Source organism: Dipodomys merriami, unplaced genomic scaffold (genome assembly GCF_024711535.1).
Source record: "Dipodomys merriami isolate MVZ:Mamm:240054 unplaced genomic scaffold, mDipMer1.0.p SCAF_134, whole genome shotgun sequence".
Taxonomy (NCBI): Eukaryota; Metazoa; Chordata; class Mammalia; order Rodentia; family Heteromyidae; genus Dipodomys; species Dipodomys merriami.
This window is the reverse complement of record NW_027202649.1, coordinates 2,686,699-2,710,832: the sequence shown is the minus strand read 5'-3', so window position 1 is coordinate 2,710,832 and position 24,134 is coordinate 2,686,699. Positions and strand designations below refer to the sequence as shown.

The 24,134-nt window shown below is 39.9% G+C and overlaps 1 protein-coding gene across 1 annotated transcript in view; it reads left to right on the top strand.

Moving 5' to 3' along the window:
- Positions 1 to 24,134, top strand: part of LOC138825097 (contactin-associated protein-like 4) — a 230,957-nt gene that overhangs the window by 94,924 nt on the left and 111,899 nt on the right. Inside the window, exon 4 of the mRNA XM_070019483.1 lies at positions 18,225 to 18,372. Within this exon, the coding sequence (XP_069875584.1) occupies positions 18,225 to 18,372 (148 nt within the window). The remainder of the gene's footprint in view (positions 1 to 18,224; positions 18,373 to 24,134) is intronic.

The window sequence follows — 24,134 nt, the reverse complement described above, 5'->3', positions numbered from 1 at the left end:
GCCCATAGGAAGAGTTCAACAGAACCTGAATGGTTGATGAGATGCAGGAAATTGACAATATCCAAGGAAAGCCATTTGGGTATAGACACTTGTAGTAGATGAAGAAAAGAATATATTCAAGTGGTCCTTTTGTTTATAATGTTTTATATAAGTATTATACTTACATCCTGAGAAGTCACTAAATAGAAGTGAAGGAGAAATCTAAGCAGGAAAGATGAGGGAGACAATGGAAAAGCATTGATCAAGATGCATTGTTCTTATAAACTGATGGGTTGAATTTAAACCCCTTTGCAAACTCCTTAAAGATAATTTTAGAAAGTCAAAAAGAGTAACACGTAAGTAAATATGTTGAGTGGTATTCAAGTACATACTGAAATATGGTATTAGCTGAAATATGGTAGATACAAGGGAGTGTTCAAATAGTGTAATTCCTTAGAAAGGCAAAGTCAAAGTTCAACTAAATAAACACCAGAAAACAGGCACTTGAAAGGGAGGGGGTGGGGTCAAGGGGAATGAAGAGGAGAATGGGGGGGGGGAGGGGAACGCAATGAAGAATTCATTGGATTGCCTACAAAATTAAGCAGCACGAGGGAAGGGGGGTTGGCAGGGATGGGAGAGAATGTTGGAAGGGGTGACATCAATCAAGATGCGTTGTATTCATCAGCTGCTTGGGTAAATGGCAACTCCTTTGTAGAATTACTCAAAGATAATACAATTTAGATAAAAGAATAAATCTAAAATCTTGCCAATGAACAAAACCACTATTAAATCTTCGATTGATGTCATGTCGTCTTTCCTTCTTATTGTGCTTAATCTGGAAGTGATTTACAAGCATGCTGATCACATGATCTCATGGCATCCTTAAGCAGTGCAAAGGGCATGCTGATTTTCCAATGATCTGCCCCCCCTCCAAATCAACACTTTAATTGCTTTATAATAGTCCATCAAGTGCATGTGCAGGGTTAATTATTATTGCTTTTTTTAGTGTTCTTTTTGGTGTCTTTAAAAATGGTGTGAATTAACATGTACTTTAATGAAATCGGTTTAGACATTCTAACATACCTGCATGAAAGCCAACGTGCTTGACAGTGGTGCTGTATCCCCCCAGAGAGTTTTCAGTAAAATTGTCTTTAAGCAGCCTTGTGATCCAGACAATCGGCTCCTGCTATTGTGCTCTAGATGGAGCGAGTAGCCACCGCTGTGCACTTAAGAATTTGCCTTGCCTGTTATGGGGTACGTTGGAATACCTGATACTTCTATACTTATCCAAGGAAGGTAATTGACATACTCACTGCTTTATGGACTTACCATTTCCTCTTGGTGATGATGTTTAAAATTCTCCCTTAAAAATTTTGAAATGCATGATACATTGTACTCCAAATGGATAGCCTTAAGCTTATATTCCCAGCTACTTGAGTGGGTGTAGGTCTTGGGAGAAAGATTGAGGTGGGGGAGTCTACTGGGGGCAAAAAATTTATGAGACTCCATCTCAACCAATAGCTGGTTGCACTGGTGGTGGTGGTGCATGCCTGTCATCCCAGCTATGTGTGAAGCATAAATAGGAGGACTGCAGTCCAAGCCAGTCTTGGCACAAATTGAGACCCTATTTAAAAAAATAACCAATGTAGGAAGGGCTGGTGGAGTGATTCAAGTGATCTAATCCCTGCCTAGAAAATACAAGATCCTGAGTTCAAACCCTAGTACCACCAAGCAATAAGAAAATAAATAAAAATAAAATACAATTTAAAAATTTAAAGAAAGAAGAGATATGCCAATTTAAAAAGCATATTAGAATCCACTAAGAGCTGGATGCTAATGGCTCACGCCTGTCATCCTAGCTACTCAGGAGGCTGAGATTTGAGGATCACAGTTCATAGCCAGCCCAGGTAGGAAAGTTTGTGAGACTTTTATCTCCAATTAACTACCAGAAAATGGGAAGTGGTGCTGTGGTTCAAAGTGGTAGAGCACTAGCCTTGAGCAAAAATTGCTCAAGGACCCTCCCCCACAGTATAACCCCTGCTTTCACTATATTTGATGTCAGTATAACTTGTGGAGGAGACGGGGAAAAACCAGTTGTTTAAGGATACAGGTGGACCTGTTGCAACAATGAGAAGTACAAGTTGTCATGTCCAAAACGAGCTTTACAACGTCGGTGCGGGGGGGGGGGGGAAGGGGGAGGAAGGAGAAGGATTGGGATTGGGGGGAGGGGGGAGGCTGGGAAGGGATGTGAAGGGTAAACAAAGGAGGAGGCTGCAATGCTTGGTAAGAAATGTACACATTATCCTGCCCATGTAATTGTAACTCCTCTGTACAGTATGTTCACAAACAAAATAAAAATTAAAAAAAAATTGCTCAAGGACAGCATCCAGGCCCCATGACAAAAAAATCCACTAAAAAAATCAACTTAGATGGGTATGTATATATGAATATATAGGTATATATGTGTAGTTGAAGATAAATGATGCACATCAATGAATAATTAACCAAACTATCATACATTTATGACCTCTTAGACTCAAAGAAACCAAATTGGGACGGTTACTAAGCAAACTAGTCAAAAATGTTACTCTATTCTCTAGGATACTTGCCTTAGTCTAATATCCATTATTTAACTTCATAGGCAACACAGCAGCCTTACAATCTCTTATACCTGGGAGTGTTTGGAAAGCTTTTTAGTTACTCTTAATTGTTTCATGTGTGATGTCTTCATAGAAGATAGTGTCAAAAAATTGTGAGCATTCAATGAATAACAGGCAAAATTATGTGGCACAATGAGTAGACATACTAGGAAAACCTTAGGTTCAATAAAAGCATTGCAGTCTCCTTTTATACCAGCATGTATACTTTGAGATCTTTGAGATCTTCAGAAGTTGTAATGATGACACTGGGCTAAGCAATTGCATGGTGAACATGGATCATAATAATGAATATTTCAGAGTGTCTAAAATGATTACATTTTTATTTTCTTGTCTAAAATGAATGAAAATTCACAAGGTGATGGATATATTAACTAGCTTGATTGAATCTTGCTATGTTGTGTACATAGATCAGAACATTATGCTGTAGCTCCTAAGTGCGTACAATTATTATCTGTCAGTTAAAAATGTATAAATTCAAGATGGAGTAACTGATAAATGTATGATGAAATGTATACAATACCAATAAAGAAAATAATTTAATTTCTTGAACTCTGGATAGAAAACAATACACACTGAGAGAATTTTTTCTAATGCAATCATTGTCTATGAGTGTTCATGGACACAATTGTGTTTTTCAGAATAACTCTATGGACACTTAATCCTCACTATTAAACATAATATTAGATTCATTAATCTAGAGACTATCTTAAAACCACACAAGTTCCATAATTGCTCTTTCCTTGTATTGGCTTAAATCTGACCATTGTAGTTGCTAAGCCAAATGGAAAGAAGAATTACAATTGTGTGTGTATGTGTATATGTGTGTGCATATGCACATGTGTGAACACAAATGAACTCAGAACTAGGGTGCAATCTCCAAGCTTTTCTACTCAAGGCTAGCCCTCTACCACTTGAGCCACTTCCATAAATTTTAATGTAAGTTTCTAAGCAAATTCTTGAACCCTATGTATAGCATGTATTGCTCCCCAAATTAAACTTTTTTTAATGTTGTTAAAGCACATGACTTACAGAAACCATTAATTTTATGCAACACAATCCATCCTGATTACTAAATAAACAGGCAATTTTTTTCCAGTGCTTTGAGAGCTATTAAGTTAACTAGATACATAAAAATAAAGTTCCTGCTTGTCAACAGAAATATTCAGAATATATAGCCCATATTAAGGAAAGAACGCTTATAAAGGGAAAATGTTGGATTGTAAATAGGTTAAGCTCCTCACATGCACCCATGCAATTAATCCAAACAAAAACTAGTCTGCCTACTCAGTTTGTACACTCAAGTTGATGTAAAATGAACCACTGGGGCCTGTTCTCAGCCTGGACAACCAGCAACACCTGCTCAGTAAGTCCCGTCCCTGGAGTTTCTTTCCTGGGTTGCTCATTCTCTGCATTGTTTAGAAGCAAACTGCCAACATCCTCAGCTTTCATTTCCCAGCATTTCAGTGCAAATCTTTGATAGATGAGTATTTCAGTGAAACTAATCCTTAAAAAGAAAGAGGAAAAAAAGAACATTCATGCATTTACCCAGTATCTAGTTGGTGTTTTCAAATTTCCAACAGTAAGCTGGAAAAAGCACATTTTGTTGTTCTTCATACTCAAAGACTTGAACTTTCCAAAGAGCTCAACTTAATAAATGAAGTGTGGATTTCAAATGCTATTTTCTGGTTGTGTAGCACCTTACCCTTTATACTATCTGTGACTCAATCAAGTCCCTGAGAAATTTCACATGCTCAGATATGTGTGTTCCTCCTAGTACCTGAACACAGAGCCTGTTCTGTTCCTTAGCCTCTCTGTGCTCAAGGCTAGTGCTCCACCACTAGAGCCATAGCGTCACTTCCAGCTTTTTCTGAGTAGTTTATTGGACATAAGAGTCTCATGGACTTTCCTGCCCCAACTGGCTTTGAGCTGTGATCTTCAGATCTCAGCCTGAGTAGCTAGGATTATAGGTGTGAGCCGCAGGCACCCTGCTGTTCCTCCTCTTATAGAGCTGCAATTTTCAGTTCTGAGAGAACACAGCCAGGGTAAGTAGGTATGTCTTTTATTTTAAAATTCATTACTGTTACTTTTGTGGCCCAAGAATTTGTGACTGTCCTGGAAGGATTAAAAGGCAAATTTAAACGCTTGCAGCCACTGACTCTGCATATGTCATTCTGATGAATATCAGCTCAGTGTAAAAATACAATGCCCACTAGTGTGTGGTTGCTTCGATGTCTTCATTTTATATTTCTTTGTCTATAGAGAGCATTCAGGCATTTTACTTGTTTTTCTTTCTTTTTTTTTTTTTTACAGAAATACTATTGTACATATTATAGATAATGTAGTTTCTGAAAATTCTAAAAAGCAGCTTAAATGAAAAAAAAACTATGCAGTATCATTAAAACCACGTGCGGGATGTTTCATAACGGACACGAGAGGGTGGCTCTAAATATAAAAGTTATCTATCTTCAAATTGATTATACACCTTTGAAATAGTTTTCAAATGTTAATCAACCAATCTCAGTTGCATTCAGACAGAAACAATATGGATACTTAGGTTCTTCTTATTGCTGTATGGGCCTGTAATTACACTGACTAAAGTATAATTTTCAAAATTTATATGCAAAGGCAAACTAGTTTAAAAGGAAATAAAACTCTACATTAAAGAAATTAAAACTATTTTCATTGAAGTAACTTTTCTAGGAAGTATCTTCTTGCTATCTTTTGTTTCCAAGTTAAAAATATTGTCAGAGTTGGGTGCCGGTGGGGCTCATGCCTGCAATCGTAGCTACTCAGGAGGCTGAGATCTAAGGATCAGGGTTCAAAGCCAGACTGGGTAGGTAACTCTGTGAGACTCTTATCTCCAATAAACCACCAGAAAGTGGCGCTGTGGCTCAAGTGGTAGGGCGCTAGCCTTGAGCTGAAGAGTGCAGGGACAGCCCCAGGCCCAGAGTTCAAGCCCCACAACTACCACTACCACCAATAAAAAAAGCCAGAAGGAGAGCTGTGGCAAAAAAGCTAAGGGCCAGCACCTAGGTCCTGAGTTCAAGCCCCAGAATAGAAACCCCATAACATATATTTGTGGTGTGTGTGTGTGTGTGTGTGTGTGTGTGTGTGTGTGTGTGTGTGTGTGTGTGTGTGTGTGTGTGTGTGTGTGTGTGTGTGTGTGTGTGTGTCTGTGTCTGTGTGTGAGTGTGTGTGTGTGTGTGTGTGTGTGTGTAGAGCCTGGGATGTACTTATTGGTCTTGTATACACGTGATTCTGAGTTCAATCCTTGACACTGTAAAAAGTAAAAATAAATAAAAATATTGTCAGTTACAGGCGAATAAATATTTGGCTTGTTTCCTAATGTAATCATCACTTTGGTCATAATGTATTTAGAGGAGATTCTATTTGTCTTTCAGCTGTCTAGCTGGGTGACTTGGAGTTTTAGCTTGAATGATTAAATTTCTAGTCAAGTCTACGAAAGTATCTATCAATGATGTTTGTGTAGATGGCCCGTTACACAATACAACAACCACAATTGCACGTTGCACCAAACAGGAAGATGGTAAATCTGCTTATCTTTGAAACCCAAACTTGTTAACCATTTATCTACCCCACTGAGAGATGAAGAGAACTTTAGGAATCTCTCTGAATTCACCCTTCCCCAGCTGTGACTTCATCTGTTAAGAGCCAGCCTTGTCTTGTTCACTCCAGCATGCCCAAAGGCCTCTAGAAGAAAGGTCTGAATGGACATCCCTAGTTTGTCTATGAATATTAATATTTCACTTGAGTTTTGGAATAGTGGGGGTTATTGTTTGAAAAATGTTCTCTGCGAAGAGAAAAGAGTTTCTTGGAACAGGAAGGGAATGAGTTTGTATCATCTGCATTGAATAGAGTCCTACCCAAATCTCAGATATCTGAGCATTAAAAATGGAGCCCTTGCACTGAAATGTATAAGCTTTCTGTATTCTTCTTTCATTTGTCTATATCAGCTTACCCAGGGGTATAGGGACATTTACTAGTTTGTTGTTTTATTACATCTGGCAGTCGGCAGGTGTTATTATTGATTGAAATACAAATTTGCACCAGTCTTTCTAGCTCCACGTTTGCTGCATGGATTTATTCACCCTCTGTTCCCGGAGGAAAAATGAGTTTGTCTGTTTGGTGAAGGATCAGAAGGCCTATATATTTTTTGGCTCTCTGATTACGTTATTGCCAAATAAAGTAAATGTCTCCTTTGACTTGCTTTGTAAATGGAACTCTAATTGTGTGACCAAATTGTGCAGAAATCTGAAGGTCAAACCACCCAAAATAATTCAGCCTTGTATTTTTTGTCTCTCTAGTCTAAAAATATTCAGTAAAATTTAAAGTTAGCAGCAGCCTTGTAAGAGAATTCTGTTGGGACCATTAATCTCTGCATCTGCTCAGTCTCAAAAAAGCCTAGCTTCTCTGAAAGCGTGAGTTGGGGCTTACATCATTATACAGTGGCCATCAGCTAAATATATAGTATTTGATGTACATCATGGTACTAAATTTACATGGATATACACAATATACATTCCTAGTAAAATTAATTAATATTGAATAATGTTTAATTAACTCAGAGGCTGAAATGAGCACTATCGAAGGTAAGGAACCGTGATATGATTGAGCTCTAGTCCACCTTTTGTAACATTCCAGGTTTTCAAGTTTATAATAATAAAGTATTTGATCTGCCTGGAAAAGTAGTTGATTTCAAGTCTCCCCCTAAGACACATATACTGAAGTGTTCACTTGGGAAAACAGTGACTAATTTGTAACATGAGTAAATGAAACTTTGGAACATTCTGGAAGCTCATCAATAGATTAGACGGACTGTATGGAAACATAAATAGAACACAGAGGTGAACCAGGAATATTTTACTTCAAATTTTATAATGTCTCTAAGGGGGAACTTTGTATTATTATTTCAGCTCTGAACAGTAGTTATTTTCATGATAATGGTCACCAGAATGCCATTATTTATTGTAATATTCATGGTAAAAGGAAAGATGTTAATGGAGCTGTTTATGGTATAATGCATGATAAATTATATGATATCGAAAATACAAACTTGGAAAGTATTTCTCAGGGTGTTCTTAATGATCTATTTTTAAAAAAAACCACAAAGGTGAAAATACAATTTTAATGAGATACTCTTCGATATCTTTTTTTTTTTTTTTTTGCCGGTTGTGGGGCCTGAACTCTGGGCCTGGGCGCTGTCACTCAGCTCTTCAGCTCAAGGCTAGCGTTCTACTATATTTGATCTATAGCGCCCACTTCCGGCTTTTTCTGCTTATGTGTTTATGTGGTGCTGAGGAATTGAACCCAGGGCCTCAGGCATGCAAGGCAAGCGCTGTACCACTGAGCCACCTTCCCAGTCCCTTTAATATCTTTTTAAAAGTTGTTTTTGTTTTGGGATAAACACATGTAAGAAATTTAAATCTTGACTGAATTCTCTGCACTGCCTTAGCATGTAAAAGGTATCTTTCTTTCCCATAGTTAGCATGATTATTTTTGTTTGCTTTTTTATGCAAAGTACACCAAATATCCAGAAAGAGAGGAAATGGATAACTATATGCAGCTCATTGAATTTTCAAAAAAATGAATGTATTACTATCTATCTTCTCTCTAAATCTGTATTGTCAAGATTTCTAACAAGGCACAAATAAAATAAAATAAAATTTAAAAAAAATTAAAAAAAAGATTTCTAACAAAGCAGAGGACTTTTGTCTGTTTTGAATTCAATGCAGAAAGGAATCATACAATGTGAATTCTTTTTATATTTAACTTCTTGGGTGAACATCATGTGAAATGCACTTGGGCAGCTATTTGGGAATAGCTGTCTTATTTTCAGTGCTTTAGAATATTTCACTGTACAAGCTGGACACTGATAACTTGCTCATGTCTATAATCCTCACTACTCAAGAGGTAGGAATCTGAGCATCATGGTTTGAAGCCAGAGCAGAGAAGTCTTTGAGATTCTTATCTCCAATGAGCCAGCAAAATGCTGAAAGAGGAGACATGGCTCAAGTGGTAGGGTGCCAGCCTTGATGTTGTAACTTTTGTATTTGACCTACAGTTCTTGGATATTATCTCCTGCTTTTTTCTTTTCTTTCATTATAGTTTAGGAAGCTTGTATTTTCCTGTCTTCAGGCTCACTGAGCTTCTCTTAGCCATGTTGAATTTTTGATGTGTCCTTCACAGCTATTGTGCATTTGCATTGTCGTAAGTTTTACTTTTCGCTTTTTCCTTTGACCATTGGCTTTTCATTTTCCTGTTTCCATTACTCATCTGTTTTTGTATGTTGATCGCTTTTTCATTAGAGCCTGCCACATCTTGTTGTAAAGTCAGTCTCATAAAGCCAACACCTGTGGCTTATCTGAATCTGGTTTCGATAATTATGTTGTCTCTGCAAACTTTTTTCTTTTGTGCTGTATGTGTGTGTACACGCGCGTGCATGCATTTGTGTTTTGAAAGCTGGCTGTGTCGTGTCTAGCAGCAGGTCATTATTACAAGGATTTCTATTGCTCTGTCTAGGAATTTGGGTGTGTCCAATGGTCGATGCAAGGGGCCAGAGGTGCTAAGCATTGGCTTTGGACGCATCTAGGGCCCTTGGTTTTGTCTTTCTCTTCACAGTCTGCATTGTGCAGCTCTTTTGGTTGCAATCTGCTAGCATTGTACTGGACTCCTGCTGGTATCCTGGTGTGTACAAGGAATGGACCTTTTCTGTACTTTTCCAAATAAATTTCAGTGTTTCAGAGTTTTTGTCTCAGAGCTGTGATATTCACAACTATTTCTCTAGTAGTTTCCCCCAGCACTCTGTCCTCTGTGGCTAGGAGTTGTCAATCTATTTTCTTGAAGACTTAATACCTGTTGATTTCTTTTAGATGAGACAGGAAAGCTTGGGAAACTGGAGAGAGAGGTGGGTGGGGAGAGGGAGAGGGTGAGGGAGAGGGAGAGAGGGCTGCCCTTTCCATTTGGCATAGAACATGGTAGACTTTCCTGGGAGACTAGGCTTTTATTATGGAGGATACTGGGCATATTTTACAGGGATGACCTTTTTCCCTGCCAAGCCATATTCTCTGGGTCCTCACTAAGAGTTTGGAAGAGTCCTGAAGGCAAAGTCCAAAGAAATGTGGGGACTCTTGTAAAAGTTGGGTCTTCAAAAAAGTCTCTTCTACTTGTCTCCAGTCCCTCTCTGTCTCATCCTTTACCCTAACATAGAGACTCTCAGTGTTCTAACACACCATGTATAGAGGCCTACGAAGTATTCTTCTACCTCAGGGAGTTAGAACTAAAAATGTACCTCAAATCTATTGAAATGGTCAAAGAATCTGTGCAACTTCTATTTCTCCTCTTCAAGAATCCTTTCATCAATTCTGAAGAAAAAGAGCCTGAAATGTGAGACTCACCTCTTTGGGGTTTTCTTTTTGTCTTCTACATTCAAATGATAGACATTTAGTATTTTACTGTCTTTTTAGCAGGGCGTTGTTCAGAATTTCCTAGTCTAGCACTTCCCTAATGTGATTTTTTTTCATAGTGCTTAAAGGTTATTTTCTATCTCAGTAAAAATTTAGTCTTCTGCAAAATTGTGCCTATAATCCCCTAATATAATTGTAAGCTTTATGATCTGTCCATGTATCTTTCACATAACAGTTCATTGCTGTGTGGTAACAATAGTCATCAACCACAATGGAGGTTCTATCCTTCATTGGCTGGTCTTTCTGTCTTCAAAGTTCAAACCCTTTGATATTAAAAGCACCTGAAGCAGTAATAATTTACGACCTCTTGACTACAGATGTGAAGATAATGACTGCCACTTCTCACTGAACTGTTAATAATCTGAAGGGTGGTAGAAACTAATTTCATATGAACAAAATTAGATTCTTTTTTATTTTTTTTGAACTTGAGTTTTCTTACGTATGATTGATCATTAGACTCATATTGACCTAATGTGGTTGATATTTCTCTAGCACAAAAGAGGAATGATAATTCATATTCAAGACTGAGTCGATTGAGACCTTTGGAATGTGATTGCAATGGCATGTTCAACAGATGTTTACAATTATTCTCATCTGGATTTGTATGAGTGACCTCTCCCTCCATTTTTCAGGTTTATTTTTCTTTGTTCTTCCTTTATACTTTTTCCATACTGGAGAATCTCTTGGAAGACACACATAGTACAGATTTATTACTGACATCATAAAATAGTGATTTTTATTTGACAGCATGTGGCTATGATTTATTTAGTGTCTGTATGTCAGCCATCTCTGTCAACACAAGTTGTACTTGGATAGGTCACATGAAGGTCATGGGTAGGTCACTGGGATCTCGTAATAAGAGAGATCAATAATATCGAGAGGCCTTCCATGTTTGCCTGCCTGTTTGTTGTGTTGAATTTCTCCTGATGCTGCTGTTTATTTGGCTACAGCTGGATTTCTATGTAATTAGAGTCTGCTCTACTACTCTGTTGAACGGGTCCCCTGTTTCTGATTTATGATAGTGATGTTTTTGAGCTCTGAGTAAATGGCCGTTGGGAAATCTTTATACATCTTAGCTTTTATACATGAGTTGCTCAATTAATATTTGGGAAAGAAATTAGTGCTATTGTACCTCTTCATAAACTTGAGAATCAGTTAGGAAATACTTAAAATCTGGTGAAAACTTTAATTCATTAACTTCATCCATTATCATGGTTGGAATACTTTTTAAAATTATCTGTGAATACCTCATTAAGTTTCAAAATCACAAGTCTAAAAGAAAAGGAAAAATACAAGTAGGGTTCTTTTATTTTGATCACCTAAGACACATAACTTTAATTTTATTTCTAGATATTTCATGAATTGCATAGTCCAATAGCATATTCTTTTTATATTCTGTATCTATGAGGAGATACTGTTTATATGAAGAAGGCTTATTGATTACTGAACATTTGTCTTTCATTTTTATTCTTCTCCAGTAATTTTGAGAAAATGTAACACTTAATACAATAATTTTTATCTATAAAAGTCAGCTGGTGGAGCTGAGTCCCAGTTCAGCAATAATCTAAGTGGTATTATTCTCAAATGTGTAAATGCTTTTAAATATAAATTTTGAGATCAAGGGGAAAAAGCTTTAGATAATATATCACATTTCCTCTGGGGTAGACTGTTTGCGTTCAGGTTCTGTTGGAATGAAAGCTTTTGATGACTTAGCTAAATTATGAGCTTTGGAGTTAGAAAAGCCTGGAATTAAATTCTTGCTTTGCCACTTTCTAGCTGTGTGACTTGAGACATATAACCTCTATAATTTTCATTTGCTTCGGTTGTAAAGGGAGGGACAAAAATAACTACTTTGTAGGGTTGCTGCAAAATTAAAGCTTCATAATACACTCCAGGCCTGTCAGCCATTTAAATTGACAAGGAAGAACACCTTTGCAACGTGACATAGTTTGCCTTAAGAATGTCTGCCTCCTCCCAAACTTGGAATGTTGAAACCTTAACCTCCCAGGCCTCCATAGGGAGGAGGAAGTAGGGCCTCTTGGGAAGAAGTGAGAAGGTCACATGGGCATGAGAATGGAGTTAGAGTCTTTATGAAAGAGGCCTGTCCGAACTCCTTTGCCCTTTCTGTCACAGAGACCCACAGCAAAAGGACAGACATCCGGTAAGGCCCGGAAATGGGCCTTGCCTGACCCCATTCTGTCGAAGTCTTTACCTGGGAGACTTTCTAGTCTCTCACAACTAGAACTTTGGGAAATGGAGGTCTGTTTTATAAGCTACTCAGCTCATGGCATTTTGTCATAGCAGCTCAAATGGACCAAAGACATTACTTATTCTTCTCTTGGGAGGTGAATGCGAGTGAACTCTTGTTTAATTACCTTTCCCTTCCCGAAAAGTTTTCAAATAAAGTAGGGAGAGGAAAAAGAGTAGAATTTATCCACAAATCTGAAAAATGTTTAAAGAGAGAGAGAGCAAAAGAGGATAGATACAAACGCAACAGAGCACATATTGGCAAAGCAAACTCCAGGGCCCTGCCCAGATTTGTCCTGTGGGATAGGAAACCCCATTAGCCATACTATAGATACATTATATAGTTATTAAATATATTTATTTTATACATTTATTTAATATATTACCCATATGTTTTTAAAGTATAGTTTTTTTAAAAAAATTATCTTTAAGAAGTTGTACAAAAGAGTTGTCATTCAACAAAGCAGTTTATGAATACAGTGCATTTTGGTCTGTCACCCCTTTCAAAATTCTCCCCCACTTCAATTAATGCTGACATTCACTTCAGTCCACAATCTTTCAAAGAAGACACAGATATTCATGTAATAAAAGTTTACAACTAGAAACATTTAAACTCCTTTCTTCCTTCCTTCTTTTTTTTCCCTTTTCTTTCTTTTCTGCAGACAAGGTCTTGTTTTGCAGGCTGGCTTCAAACTCACGATCTTTCTACCTCCACCTCCTGAGTGCTATGGTTAGAGACACACCTTCACCCTCCTTCTTGGGGGTGGGGGAAGGTTTGGCTTGTGGACCATGTGAAGGCAGTGAAATCATTTGGTACACGAAAGTACGGACGCGTCTGCTTTTCATCTCCCTGCATTAATAATTGTGTATGAGCTGTGAATGTGGTTATAAATATCCAAGTGGCTGTTGGCAGAAAAATGGTCTTGCCCCTGCAATATTTCTTCATTGAGTTGTTAGGGTGTAACAAGAAAACATTTTCATAGCAAGCTGTGGGAAGTTCCTTAGGTGAAGAAAAATCCGATTTGGAGCTTTCGTTTATAAAGCAGCATAGCATCAATCCTATGCCTTGTGTGCAAAGGTTCTGGAAGGTGTTTCCTCTAATACTGAAATTTGAAGCAGAATCTTGGTTACCTTATGTATTTCAAAAAAAGTCAAGTGCAAAGCTGGGTGTTGGTGGCTCCTGACTATAACTCTAGCTGCTCAGAAGGCTGAGAGCGGAGATTGCAATTAGAAGCCAGCCTGGGCAGGAAAGTCTGTGAGACTTTTATCTCAAATTAATTACCAACAAGCTGGAGGTGAACTGTGGCTCCAATGGTAGAGCACTAGCCTTGAGTGAAGGAAGCTTAGAAACTTCAAGCTCTGAAACTGGCGCGCGCGCGCGCGCACACACACACACCCACACCCACCCACCCACACACACACACACACACACACACACACACACACACACACACACACACGAAGTGCAGATATGAGGTATGATTCAAGTGGTAGAGTACCAGGAGTGAAGATGCCGAGTGAGGGTGCAAAGTGAGTTCAAACCTTGGTTCTGGCATAAAAGAATAGATTAAAAGCATCAAGTTCAAAATAATCCAAATTTATTCAGTAGCTTTTAATTTATTTTTTATTTTTTTTGGGGTCCGGTTGTGGGGGCCTGAACTCTGGGTCTGGGCGCTGTCCCTCAGCTCTTCAGCTCAAGACTAGTACTCTACCACTTGAGCCACAGCACCACTTCCGACTTTTTTTTTTCTGCTTATGTGGTGCTGAGGAATCGAGCCCAGGGCCTCATGCATGCAAGGCAAGCGCTCTACCACTGAGCCACCTTCCCAGCCTAGCTTTTAATTTAATAAATAGTTATGATGCATAATTTTCCAAATGGCAATGATATTAAAAAGTCATTTAAGGTACCTAGAGGGCTCCTAAAAATGACACTTCTGCCTACTTTATCACTCTGCATGCTTCCTAGTATCTGTGTCTTCTGTTATTTTGCTAATTAGTGTAAAATTAATCCATGCTCATAAAAACCTCAGATTTGACTGAAAGGTGGTACAAATGCCATCTCCTCCACGTCACAAAAATTTTATGTGATAACCGCTCATTGTTTTGAGTGTGCTAGCAAAGGACATTTGTGTTCCTTGCACAAAATATGCATTTCATATTCTTCCTGTTTTAAACAAAATCAGAGAACTCATACATCAGCCAGAAGAGAACGGCAAGGCTGGCTCCTAAGAGACCTCCCCCGCCCCATTCCTTTTCTCTGTCTGCCATCTTTGTCCTGGGACCTCTTTCTTCTAATCCATAAAGATGCTGAAATCATTGTCATAGCATCGATCTAAATCTATGAATTTCTATTATTTTTGAAAAAAAAGTAAGTGAGATCTTTTGAAAGGTTATCTAATTAATCATCCAGCTGTTCAGCTGGCAAGGAATTGTAATTAGGGATTGTAATAGGATGCCAGAGGCACCCAGGAAATAGAATCAGGAGTATGAAAAGATCTGATTAGACAGCGTGTTGCTACTTATTAGAGCGCATGTCTGCAGGCTAGATTCTTAGACCTGGCTCATAATACCTTGGAGTACTCGTAAACACACACACACACACACACACACACACACACACACACACACACACACGTGCACGCACACACACATGCATACACACCAGTGACCAAGCTCAGAACATAGAAAGTTTTACCCTATAATCTAAGTTTGGGAAACCACTGTCTGACATCAACCATTCTAGAAGAAACATTTGAAGCAATGACCATGTACAAATGCTAGGCATTTCTGTAGAAAGGAACAATCTGGTGCTGTAGACATTTGGTATGGAGGTTGGTTAGTACAAAAAAAATGTGATCAGTGGAACAGGATAGAACTTTCTAGAAGGGAAAATTGACTAATGGACTAGGGCAGAACTTTCTAGAAAAGTCTGGTTGTTAGAGTCTAGTTATCAGGATTAAACAATGTCTGATATGTATGTTCTTCGAAATATTAGTCTGAGTGTATGGTAGGCAAAACAGCCTCAATCTACAGCAATGATAAAATAAGTTTGGAGAGAGGGCTATTCTTGTGACCAATTATGCTGGAGATAGGCTAGTAACTGTTCCTGTCATAGATGATGCGTCAGGTCACATGACCCACTCCCAAAGGCCCTGTGATGGAGGAGTGTGTTGGACTTGGTTTTGTTTCTAAGCCATCTTTCCCAAACATCGAACCTACAGTCCTACCTTACAGAAAACCACTTTGAGTGAAGAAACAGTGTTCCCAGAATTGTGGATGGAAGGCTGTCAAAGTTACTGCTGTGCCTTTGTGCAGAGTAAGATAAACAAGCGGATTAATAATAATCAAACCCCAAGAAACCCAGCCCTGCCTTAATCATGCGAAATAAACAAAATAAAGCAGGAAGGTCTGCCTGGGACAGGGGTTGCCAGATGCTCAGTTTCGGTGAGACCGTCTCAGATAGCAAGGTGTGGGCCCAGACTTGCAATGAGCAGAGCACCCAGGCAGGGGAATGGGGAGGGGAGGGGGCTTCCCAAGCAGAATTGACTCTCTGTGCATAGCCACAGTAGGAAGGAACCTGGTTTGGTCAAGGAGGTCCAGTGAGGTTAAAACGTGGAAGACCCTGGGGTGTTTGCATAAGGTGTTGGGGTTTTGCTATAGTTTAATTTACCTTTACAGATCTTATTGCTGTCCAGTAAGGGGAAGACATTGGGACTGTGGGTGTGGGTGTGGGTAATGGTTGAGGGCCAAGAAGAAACTATGAGTTGTTTTGTTTCATTTTATTTTGTTTTGTTTGGGTTGGTCTTGGGGCTTGAACTTGGAGCCTGGGCGCTGTCCCTGAGCTCTTTTTGCTCAAGGCTAGCACTCTACCACTTTGAGCCACAGCTCCACTTCTGGTTTTCTGGTGGTTAGTTGGATGGTAAGAGTCTCACAGACTTTCTTGCCCTTGCTGGCTTTGAACTGTCATCCTCAGAGCTCAGCCTCCTGAGTAGCTAGGATTACAGGCGTGAGCTACCACACACCTAGCTCTCATGTTGCTTTTGTAAGAGGAGAGCATTTCATGAATCTGCATGATCCTCATTGAGATAAAGAGGGCAATTTTGGCTCTTATTTGCTACCACAGATAATCTGTTTTACCTATAATTTGTAGGTACTTGGGGTTGATAAACCTAAAAATGGGTATATGGAGGTATGAATGGGGCCAGAGGGCAGAGAACTGGTTGCTAAAACAAATCAAATTAAGTTGGTCATGAAACATTCAACTTCTTTTCTTTATACTGTATTCAATTTTTTTCTAAATTCCTGGTAAAAGTGTATAGAAAGAAAAGCAGGTAAATGAACAGACTGCCTGAGTCTTGATGTTTACATTGAGTTCACTCCTGTCCTATTGCCTTTTGAGATCAGCCATGGTGAATCTGCATATGTCATTGCTTATGTTATTTTTACATATGCTATTTTTTTTGTCTGTCGTGGGGCTTGAACTCTGGGCCTGGGTGCTACCCCTCAGCAATTCAGCACAAGGTTAGCACTCTACCACTTGAGCCACAGTGCCACTTCTGGTTTTGTGAGTGGTTTAGTGGAGAGAAGAGTCTCACAGACTTTCCTGCCCGGACTGGCTTTCAATCATGATCCTCAGATCTCAGCCTCCTGAGTAGCTAGGATTACAGGCCGGAGGCACCAGCACCAGCCCATATACTGATTTTTACAGCTAAGAAAGGGTGAAGGGGGAGGAGAGAGGAATAGCAAGAAAGAGAGAGGAAGGATAGGAGGTGAAGCATCAATGAAACACGAATGATGGAGAACACTTCCGGTTTATGTTGATTTCTCTGTATGTGAAGTGCTAAAGTGTCTCATGCAGGAAAAAAATAATAAAAGCAGGTTAGCAGGTGCTATAAGAGCGAGGGTTTGCAGGTGAGCTATGCCTCCGTACAGTGCATCCTGATGTTGCAGGAAACGACATGGCACCAGCGCTTCCTGAACAATGGTTTTGCAACACCAAAGGATTTTTCCCCCCTCCACCTTCTTGACCTTTAATGTCTTCAGCTGCAATTTGACTGTGCTGGCTTAGCATCATTCTGAAGGTCTCTTGGAGCTTTCAAATTCTAGATCGTGGAAGTCTAATTATAGGTCTTTCCAAAGTTTTATTGTTTGCAATTCCATTTAGCAACTTGAATGTGTGTCTCAGGCTGTGAGCGGTTGATGCCTGGCACCCGATACCAGGCTGTGGCTCCTACTTCATGTTGGTGATGCTTTCGTTTATGTTAATGAAGAAGATGGAGAGATACACATCCTAACTTTGCTTCTTCATGGAGGGGATGAGCACCTTCTTTGCTGAACCAGATCATAGGTTTTCAATACACCCTGGAGCTTGAACTCAGGGCCTAGGTACTTGTCCCTGAGCTTCTTTGGCTCCAAACTAGTGCTCTACCACTTGAGTCACAGAGCCATTTCCATCCTTTTCTGAATAGTTAATTGGAGATAAGAGTCTCATGGGCTTTTCTGCCCGGGCTAGCTTCAAACTGCGATCCTTAGATCTCAGCTTTCTGAGTAGCTGGGATTATAGGTGTGAACTACCAGCACCCAGCTTAGAAGCAATCTTTATTGAGGATATCACAGTCCAAAGTTACTTTTAATGTGTCTGGTACGATTTACACTATTCTTAGTAAAGCAAAAAGTTTTGACAACTTTTGTGGCTAGAGAGGTGTTAGGACAAAGCTGTGACTCTGATTTCTCTAAAGGAGTTGGCCCTTGGCCTCATGATAAAGTAAAACCTGCATTGCCCATGGTTCTTCTAGAAGATGGTGAAATGGATGCTCTCCAGGGACATTGATTTCCTTCTTTCCCTCTTTTCTAGGGATTTTCAGGAAATGCAAACGCAGACAGCGTTGTGTACTCTAGGCTACAGCCTTCTGTCAAAGCCAGGTTTCTGCGCTTCCTTCCTCTAGAGTGGAATCCTAAGGGCAGAATTGGGATGCGGATCGAGGTGTTTGGATGTGCCTACCGTAAGTGTTCGTTTACTCAACACACTAACATAGATATTAAAGGACATGCTTAAGAAGCCAGGCCACTAACCAAAAATACACTTTTGCAGTAGGTAATTAGACCTTCAGATGGAAAGGTTTCTGGTTAACATCTTCTTTGTGTCCATGAATGTCACTATTGACTTTCATCTTCAACTCCAACTTTGTTTTTGGTGCCAGCCCGAGGGTTGAACTCAGGACCCAGGCACTGTCCTTGAACTTTTTGTTTTACCCTCAAGACTGGTGCTCTGTCACTTGAGCCACAACTCTACTTCCAGCTTTTTGGTGATTAATTAGAGATTAGAGTCTCCTGGACCTTCTTTCGTGGTCTGGCTTCAAATTGTAATCCTCAGATCTCAATCTCCTGAGTAGCTACCACTCTTGACATTTTAATTCAGAGATGAAATTAGCTTGTGGATAGACAGATATTTGTAATATATGCAAATACATTATATTGAGTGATCAAAAATTTAAATGTTAGAGCTTTCTCCCTCGAGGAGTTATACTTTGCTGGTGTTTCATTCAGATAACCCCGAATTTAATGAAAGAGACAGAGGTTCGTTTAGTTTATTCAGTCAAGTGTTAGAAAACCAAAGAATGTTTTCCCTCTTTTGCCTAAAAATAAAGTGCTAATTCCTTTTTCAAATACACTATGCCTTCAGCATAAATTAATAGAAAATATAAGTAAAGATCTCTGTCAGAATATAAAATGTGTTTGAAATGTTGTCACATGAAAAGAGAACAACCACCGATTTTACTTCATCTCCTCTTAATGAGGCATTTTATGATATCTCTTTGTGGGGAAGGGACCTAAAAGTTATTGATAGTCTACATCAAGCCAACCATCCTGCCGGATACTCCTTTATTAGAGAACAATGAGTGAGTGAAGATGATCTACAATTATCAGACAAACAGTCAGAGGTTGAGAGAGATTCAGTTGCACTAGCTCATTTGTCTTCTCCCAAACTGTTATTTTTAGCCACTATAGTTTTTGTTTAAATGCTCTCTCTCTCTCTCTCTCTCGCTCTCTCTTTCTCTCTCTCGCTCTCTCTCTCTCTCTTTCTCTCTTGCTTTATGATGTAATCCTAACTAGGTTCTGCTTCACTTTATGTACATCAAAGGAAAGCATGTCATAAAGAAGTCAAAGAATATGATGAAGTGGTTTTCACTGTGTCTGGGCAAGAGCTCATGCTTTAGCAAAGATACATATCTCCGTGGGTGTCTAGTGATTTTCTTGGTACCCATCTCCATTATCACTCAACAAACCTGCTAGTCATTTTAGGGCCATCAGAATAATAATGATATTGATATAATAATGTATTGATATAATAGTAATAGCCGTATCAATGGCACCAACATTAACAGCATTAATTTTCCTAAGACTGAAGATAGAAACTTTTGCATGAGCGCTTATATGTGTTTCAGTATTTAATATGTGCATTGTAATAATCAGCTTATGATGTCTCAAAAGAGCCCAGATAAATATTACCAACTACTTCTGCATTTGCCCAATCTGCTAATACCGAAGTTTAGAGCAGTCGACTCGCTCAAGCCACACAGACAGAAAGGGGTGGGGGCTGGGTTTTCAGTCATGTGTGCCAGAGCCCAGGATTCCGGCTCTTCCTCCCTCCAGCTGTGGGGCTGCAGATATGAGCCATTGGACAGCTGAACCTCTCAACATCTGCCTGACTGAACTCCCGGCTTTCCTGGCTTCCCTCTCCCAGCTTAGTTCTTCTGATTACATTAGTATCTCACTTCCCAAATAACACCCTTAAAAAATGATACAATCATCCTTTGAAATAAAATACCTTTGCTCTGCTAAGATGGTGGATCTCCGTGGGTCACGGAGTTTGTCAAAATGCATGCTACATGATGGATTGTCAGGAAAACAAATTCCAGCAGGCTTCACATTCATAATGACATTCTTGATTTATTCTGAATGCCTATCTTAGAAAAATATTTATTATAACATAGTAGAGGAGACAATTACTGCGTGTGTCACACATGTTCTGAAGGGACGTATTCGAATTCAACCCTCGTCCCACTTATTTGTTAGAGAGTAAACGAGGTCTGAGAGAAACTCAACCCTGTGCCTGATTGCTCAAATCAGATGCAAATTAGATGCAAACCAAATGTTGCTCTGGTCACTGTGTCCAAGTGTTGGTGCCAGTTAAGGTACAGGTTTCTTTAAGTTTTCTGAGTCATATGACTCAGATCATTCCTTATGTTCCTGGATCTGGCTTAAAGCCTATCAGTGCAGATGCAAAGATTTTGAGAACAGAGAAAGCAAGATTAGGTTGATTTTTTTCCCCCTCCAGACACAGGAGATAACTATAAGCAGGAAAAATGCTGCTGAAGATAGGGAAGCGCTCTCTCTCTCTCTCTCTCTCTCTCTCTCTCTCTCTCTCTCTCTCTCTCTCTCTCTCTCTCTCTCTCTCTCTCTCTCTCTCTCTCTCTCTCTCGGTTAGCAGCCCTGGGCCTCCTATCCATGCTTAGTGAAGGAAGCCTCCCCTGAGCGTAAGCAAGGCCGAAGGATTTTCTGTAACCTGCCAGCCTCCACTGCCTGTATCTCCCGCCTGTGCCAACTTAATGTGATTCTTGGCTGGCTGTGCCATTCCCTTGGGAATTATACATCACAGAGCATTTCACATCTCCTTCTGTGGAAGAAAGGGAACCTTCGAGAAATGAGGAACTTTGTCCAGGATCTTACAACTTGTGTGAGATCTCAAATTTAAAATTAGTTATAGCATCACTTCCAATGCCATTGCTTTTGGTGAGTGTATGAATCATAGATGTACACACCATTGGGCCAAATACCAACATTTGCTGAAAGAGAATTCTATGCTTTGGGCATAGGGAGAAAATTATATAGGGCCTCAGGCCTGCTATGCAAGTGCATCTACCGTTTGATCTCTAACCCTAGCCCTTGTGTCCACCTTTTGTTTTTGAGATCAGCTCTTGTTAATTTGGCTTAGGGTTGTCCTCAAACTCAAATCTTCCTGCCCTTGCCTCCTGAGTAACTGGGATTATAGGCATGCACCTTTACTCCTGGCTAGTAATATATATTCCTCATAAGGATATGAGGAAATGTTGAAAACATTTATACTCACGGAATGCAAACTGTCCTATCATAATTGCAGAAGAGGCAACGTAAGTGACAAATGGAGATTGATATAAGAAAATTTATAGTGGTCAGCTTTGGAAAATAATCCAGATAGCAGAAATGGTGCAGAGAATTCTAATGCAAGAGGTGCAGGTGGGAGGGCTAAATTTAGAGGTACCAAAGACCCATCAGAGTCTCTGGTTCTTATGTGTTCAAGACATGGCTGAGTCTAACCCTAGAAAACCAGTGTGGTCGCTGTGTGCGGGGACTGTGAGTTACTGTCTGGAAGGTTGTATAAATAGGTTCTGGAAGGGCAACAAAGGCGGAATCAATTCCATTCTTGACTCATGGAGTTCAAGTGCCTTTGAAATCTGAAAGGTTAGAATTCCAAGCTTCTGGCTCCAACATTGAGAATACAAAGTTACATAAATATCACATTAATAAATCAGACTGTTCCACCTGTCTTACTGCGAAGAGCGTAAGTACAAAGTGTCATGTTTGGAAAATGGTTATGCCTCTCTACCACAATTAAAGCAAGTCCTTTATCCTGTTTTATTTTTAGACGTTGAACATATTTTTGTAGACAGCCCCCTTGTGCCTAATATGTGTGGTTCCTAAAGGCACGCTGTCCCGCGGTAATCGCAGGCAAAAGAGGCCACACCTAATTTCCTTCCTCACCAAGATGGAGCCATACCTAGTTGTAAAAGGACACTAAACCAGTGGAAAATCCATCGCAAAAAGCATGTCCTCCTCTTATACAAGTCATCTCGAGCTTGTTTCCTAGCAATGAGGGAAGCAGAAGCGCAATTTTATGGCATCAAACAGAAAGTATACATTTTAGATATCTTGGCCATAGCAGCTGTGAGTCTGGTGATCGATCTGGAGAGGAGGAAGGAAGGATATAGCCCATGGAAGAGAGCAAGGATGAACAGAAAAATCTTTGGTGAGGAGGAAGTGCTTCTCGACTAGATAATGCTCCCAAGAAAATTATGGTAAACAAAGGCAGTGGAGGGCGAAGAGCTGGGGAGAAGCCGTTGCCTGCAGGCCCTTAGCAAGCGGGGGTGAATTGTGGCGGTAAATGTCCTCAGTGTACATTTGCAATTCCTTTTCTCTAGTCCCTTCCACCGGCCATGTTTGTTTCCCAAACACAGAGTGAGGAGCACTGTCCAGCAGTATGGAATGAATTTCAGTTCCTTTGCAGTAGTTTTCGCAGGATGCTCAGGGCAAGAAGTCTATGCTAGGCCTTCCTTTCTTCCATCTAGAAAGTTCATTTATTCCTCTTTTCTTAACATAGAAATCAATTCTTGACAACTTCCCTGGTACCCCACTTTCAGATCGGGGGATGTGTCCAGCCTTCCTGCTCCCCTTCATGCCTGCCTGCAGCCGGAGGTCCTTACCCTGTCATTCATCGTCTGGAGGGGTGAATTTATGAATGGAGCAAGGGTAGGAGAGGCTCAGGGAGGTTTTCTCCAATCCACCCAGGGGTACACTCCACCTCTAAAGAGGGAGAACAGAGTTCAAAGGTTGGATGAGAACAAATGCACCCTCAACTAATGCATTTCATTGCTTAAATGAAGACTGTGTAAAAGGAAATGATGGGTTCTAATAAAGGAAGCATGAGCCCATTTCAAAAGTATGAGCCTAGAACGGGGTGCTGGTGGCTCACACCTGTAATCTTAGCTACTCAGGAGGCTGAAATCTGAAGTTTGCCAAAGCCAGCCTGGGAAGTAACGTCTACAGGACCCTTATTTTCAGTGAACTATTCAGAAAAAGCTTGAAGTGGTGCTGTGGTACAAAGAGGCTCAGGGATGGTGCCCAGGCTCTGAGTTCAAGGGCCGGGACTGGCAGAGAAAAAAAAAAGACCATACATTTGATAGTGCAAGAAAAACTATTAGAAGTGGAGGTTATACCCTATCAGCATTCACTTTCCATTTCGGTATCACATACCAAGATAATCACATTATAAACAACAGCATCCACAATAATGACCTTCATTTTAACTGCAGTTTTGGAGGTTTCAGTCCACGGCGCACTGGTCTGTCATTTGGGAGCCTGTGGCAGGACAGCACATGACCATGGGAGACTGTTCACCCCATGGCTGGGATGTGAATAAAGGAGGAAAGGACGGGACTGGGCACCATAGCACCTTTCAAGGTCATGACTCCAATGACCAAAAGACATCCCCTAGGCTCCACCTCTTCAAGTTTCTAACACTTCCCAGTAGCCTCAACGTAGAAAAAAAGCCTTGAACCCCATGACCCTATGACTGAAGGCCCAACCCCTCACGGCAGCAGATGTCTGTTTAGAACACACATACACAGGCACTATAAGAAAGCATGGCAAGTCACAGATGTTCACCAAGGTGAAAAAAAGAATCAACTGAAAGAGATGTAGATAATTATCTTCTGTCTGTTCAGGATACTGATCTTTCATATTTTGTGACTGGCTAGGACAAAAGGAAAAAAAAAATAAAAGAAGAAAGAACAGCAATAAATTTGTTATCTTTACTAAAAAGAATAGCCACAACTGTATCCAGTGTCTATTTATTGAGCACCTCTTATGTGTTAATTGCTAAACCCTGACCAAAGAGTGTTAGACGTAGATCCTGCCCTCAGATTATTTATTAGTGGAGGAATCTTAT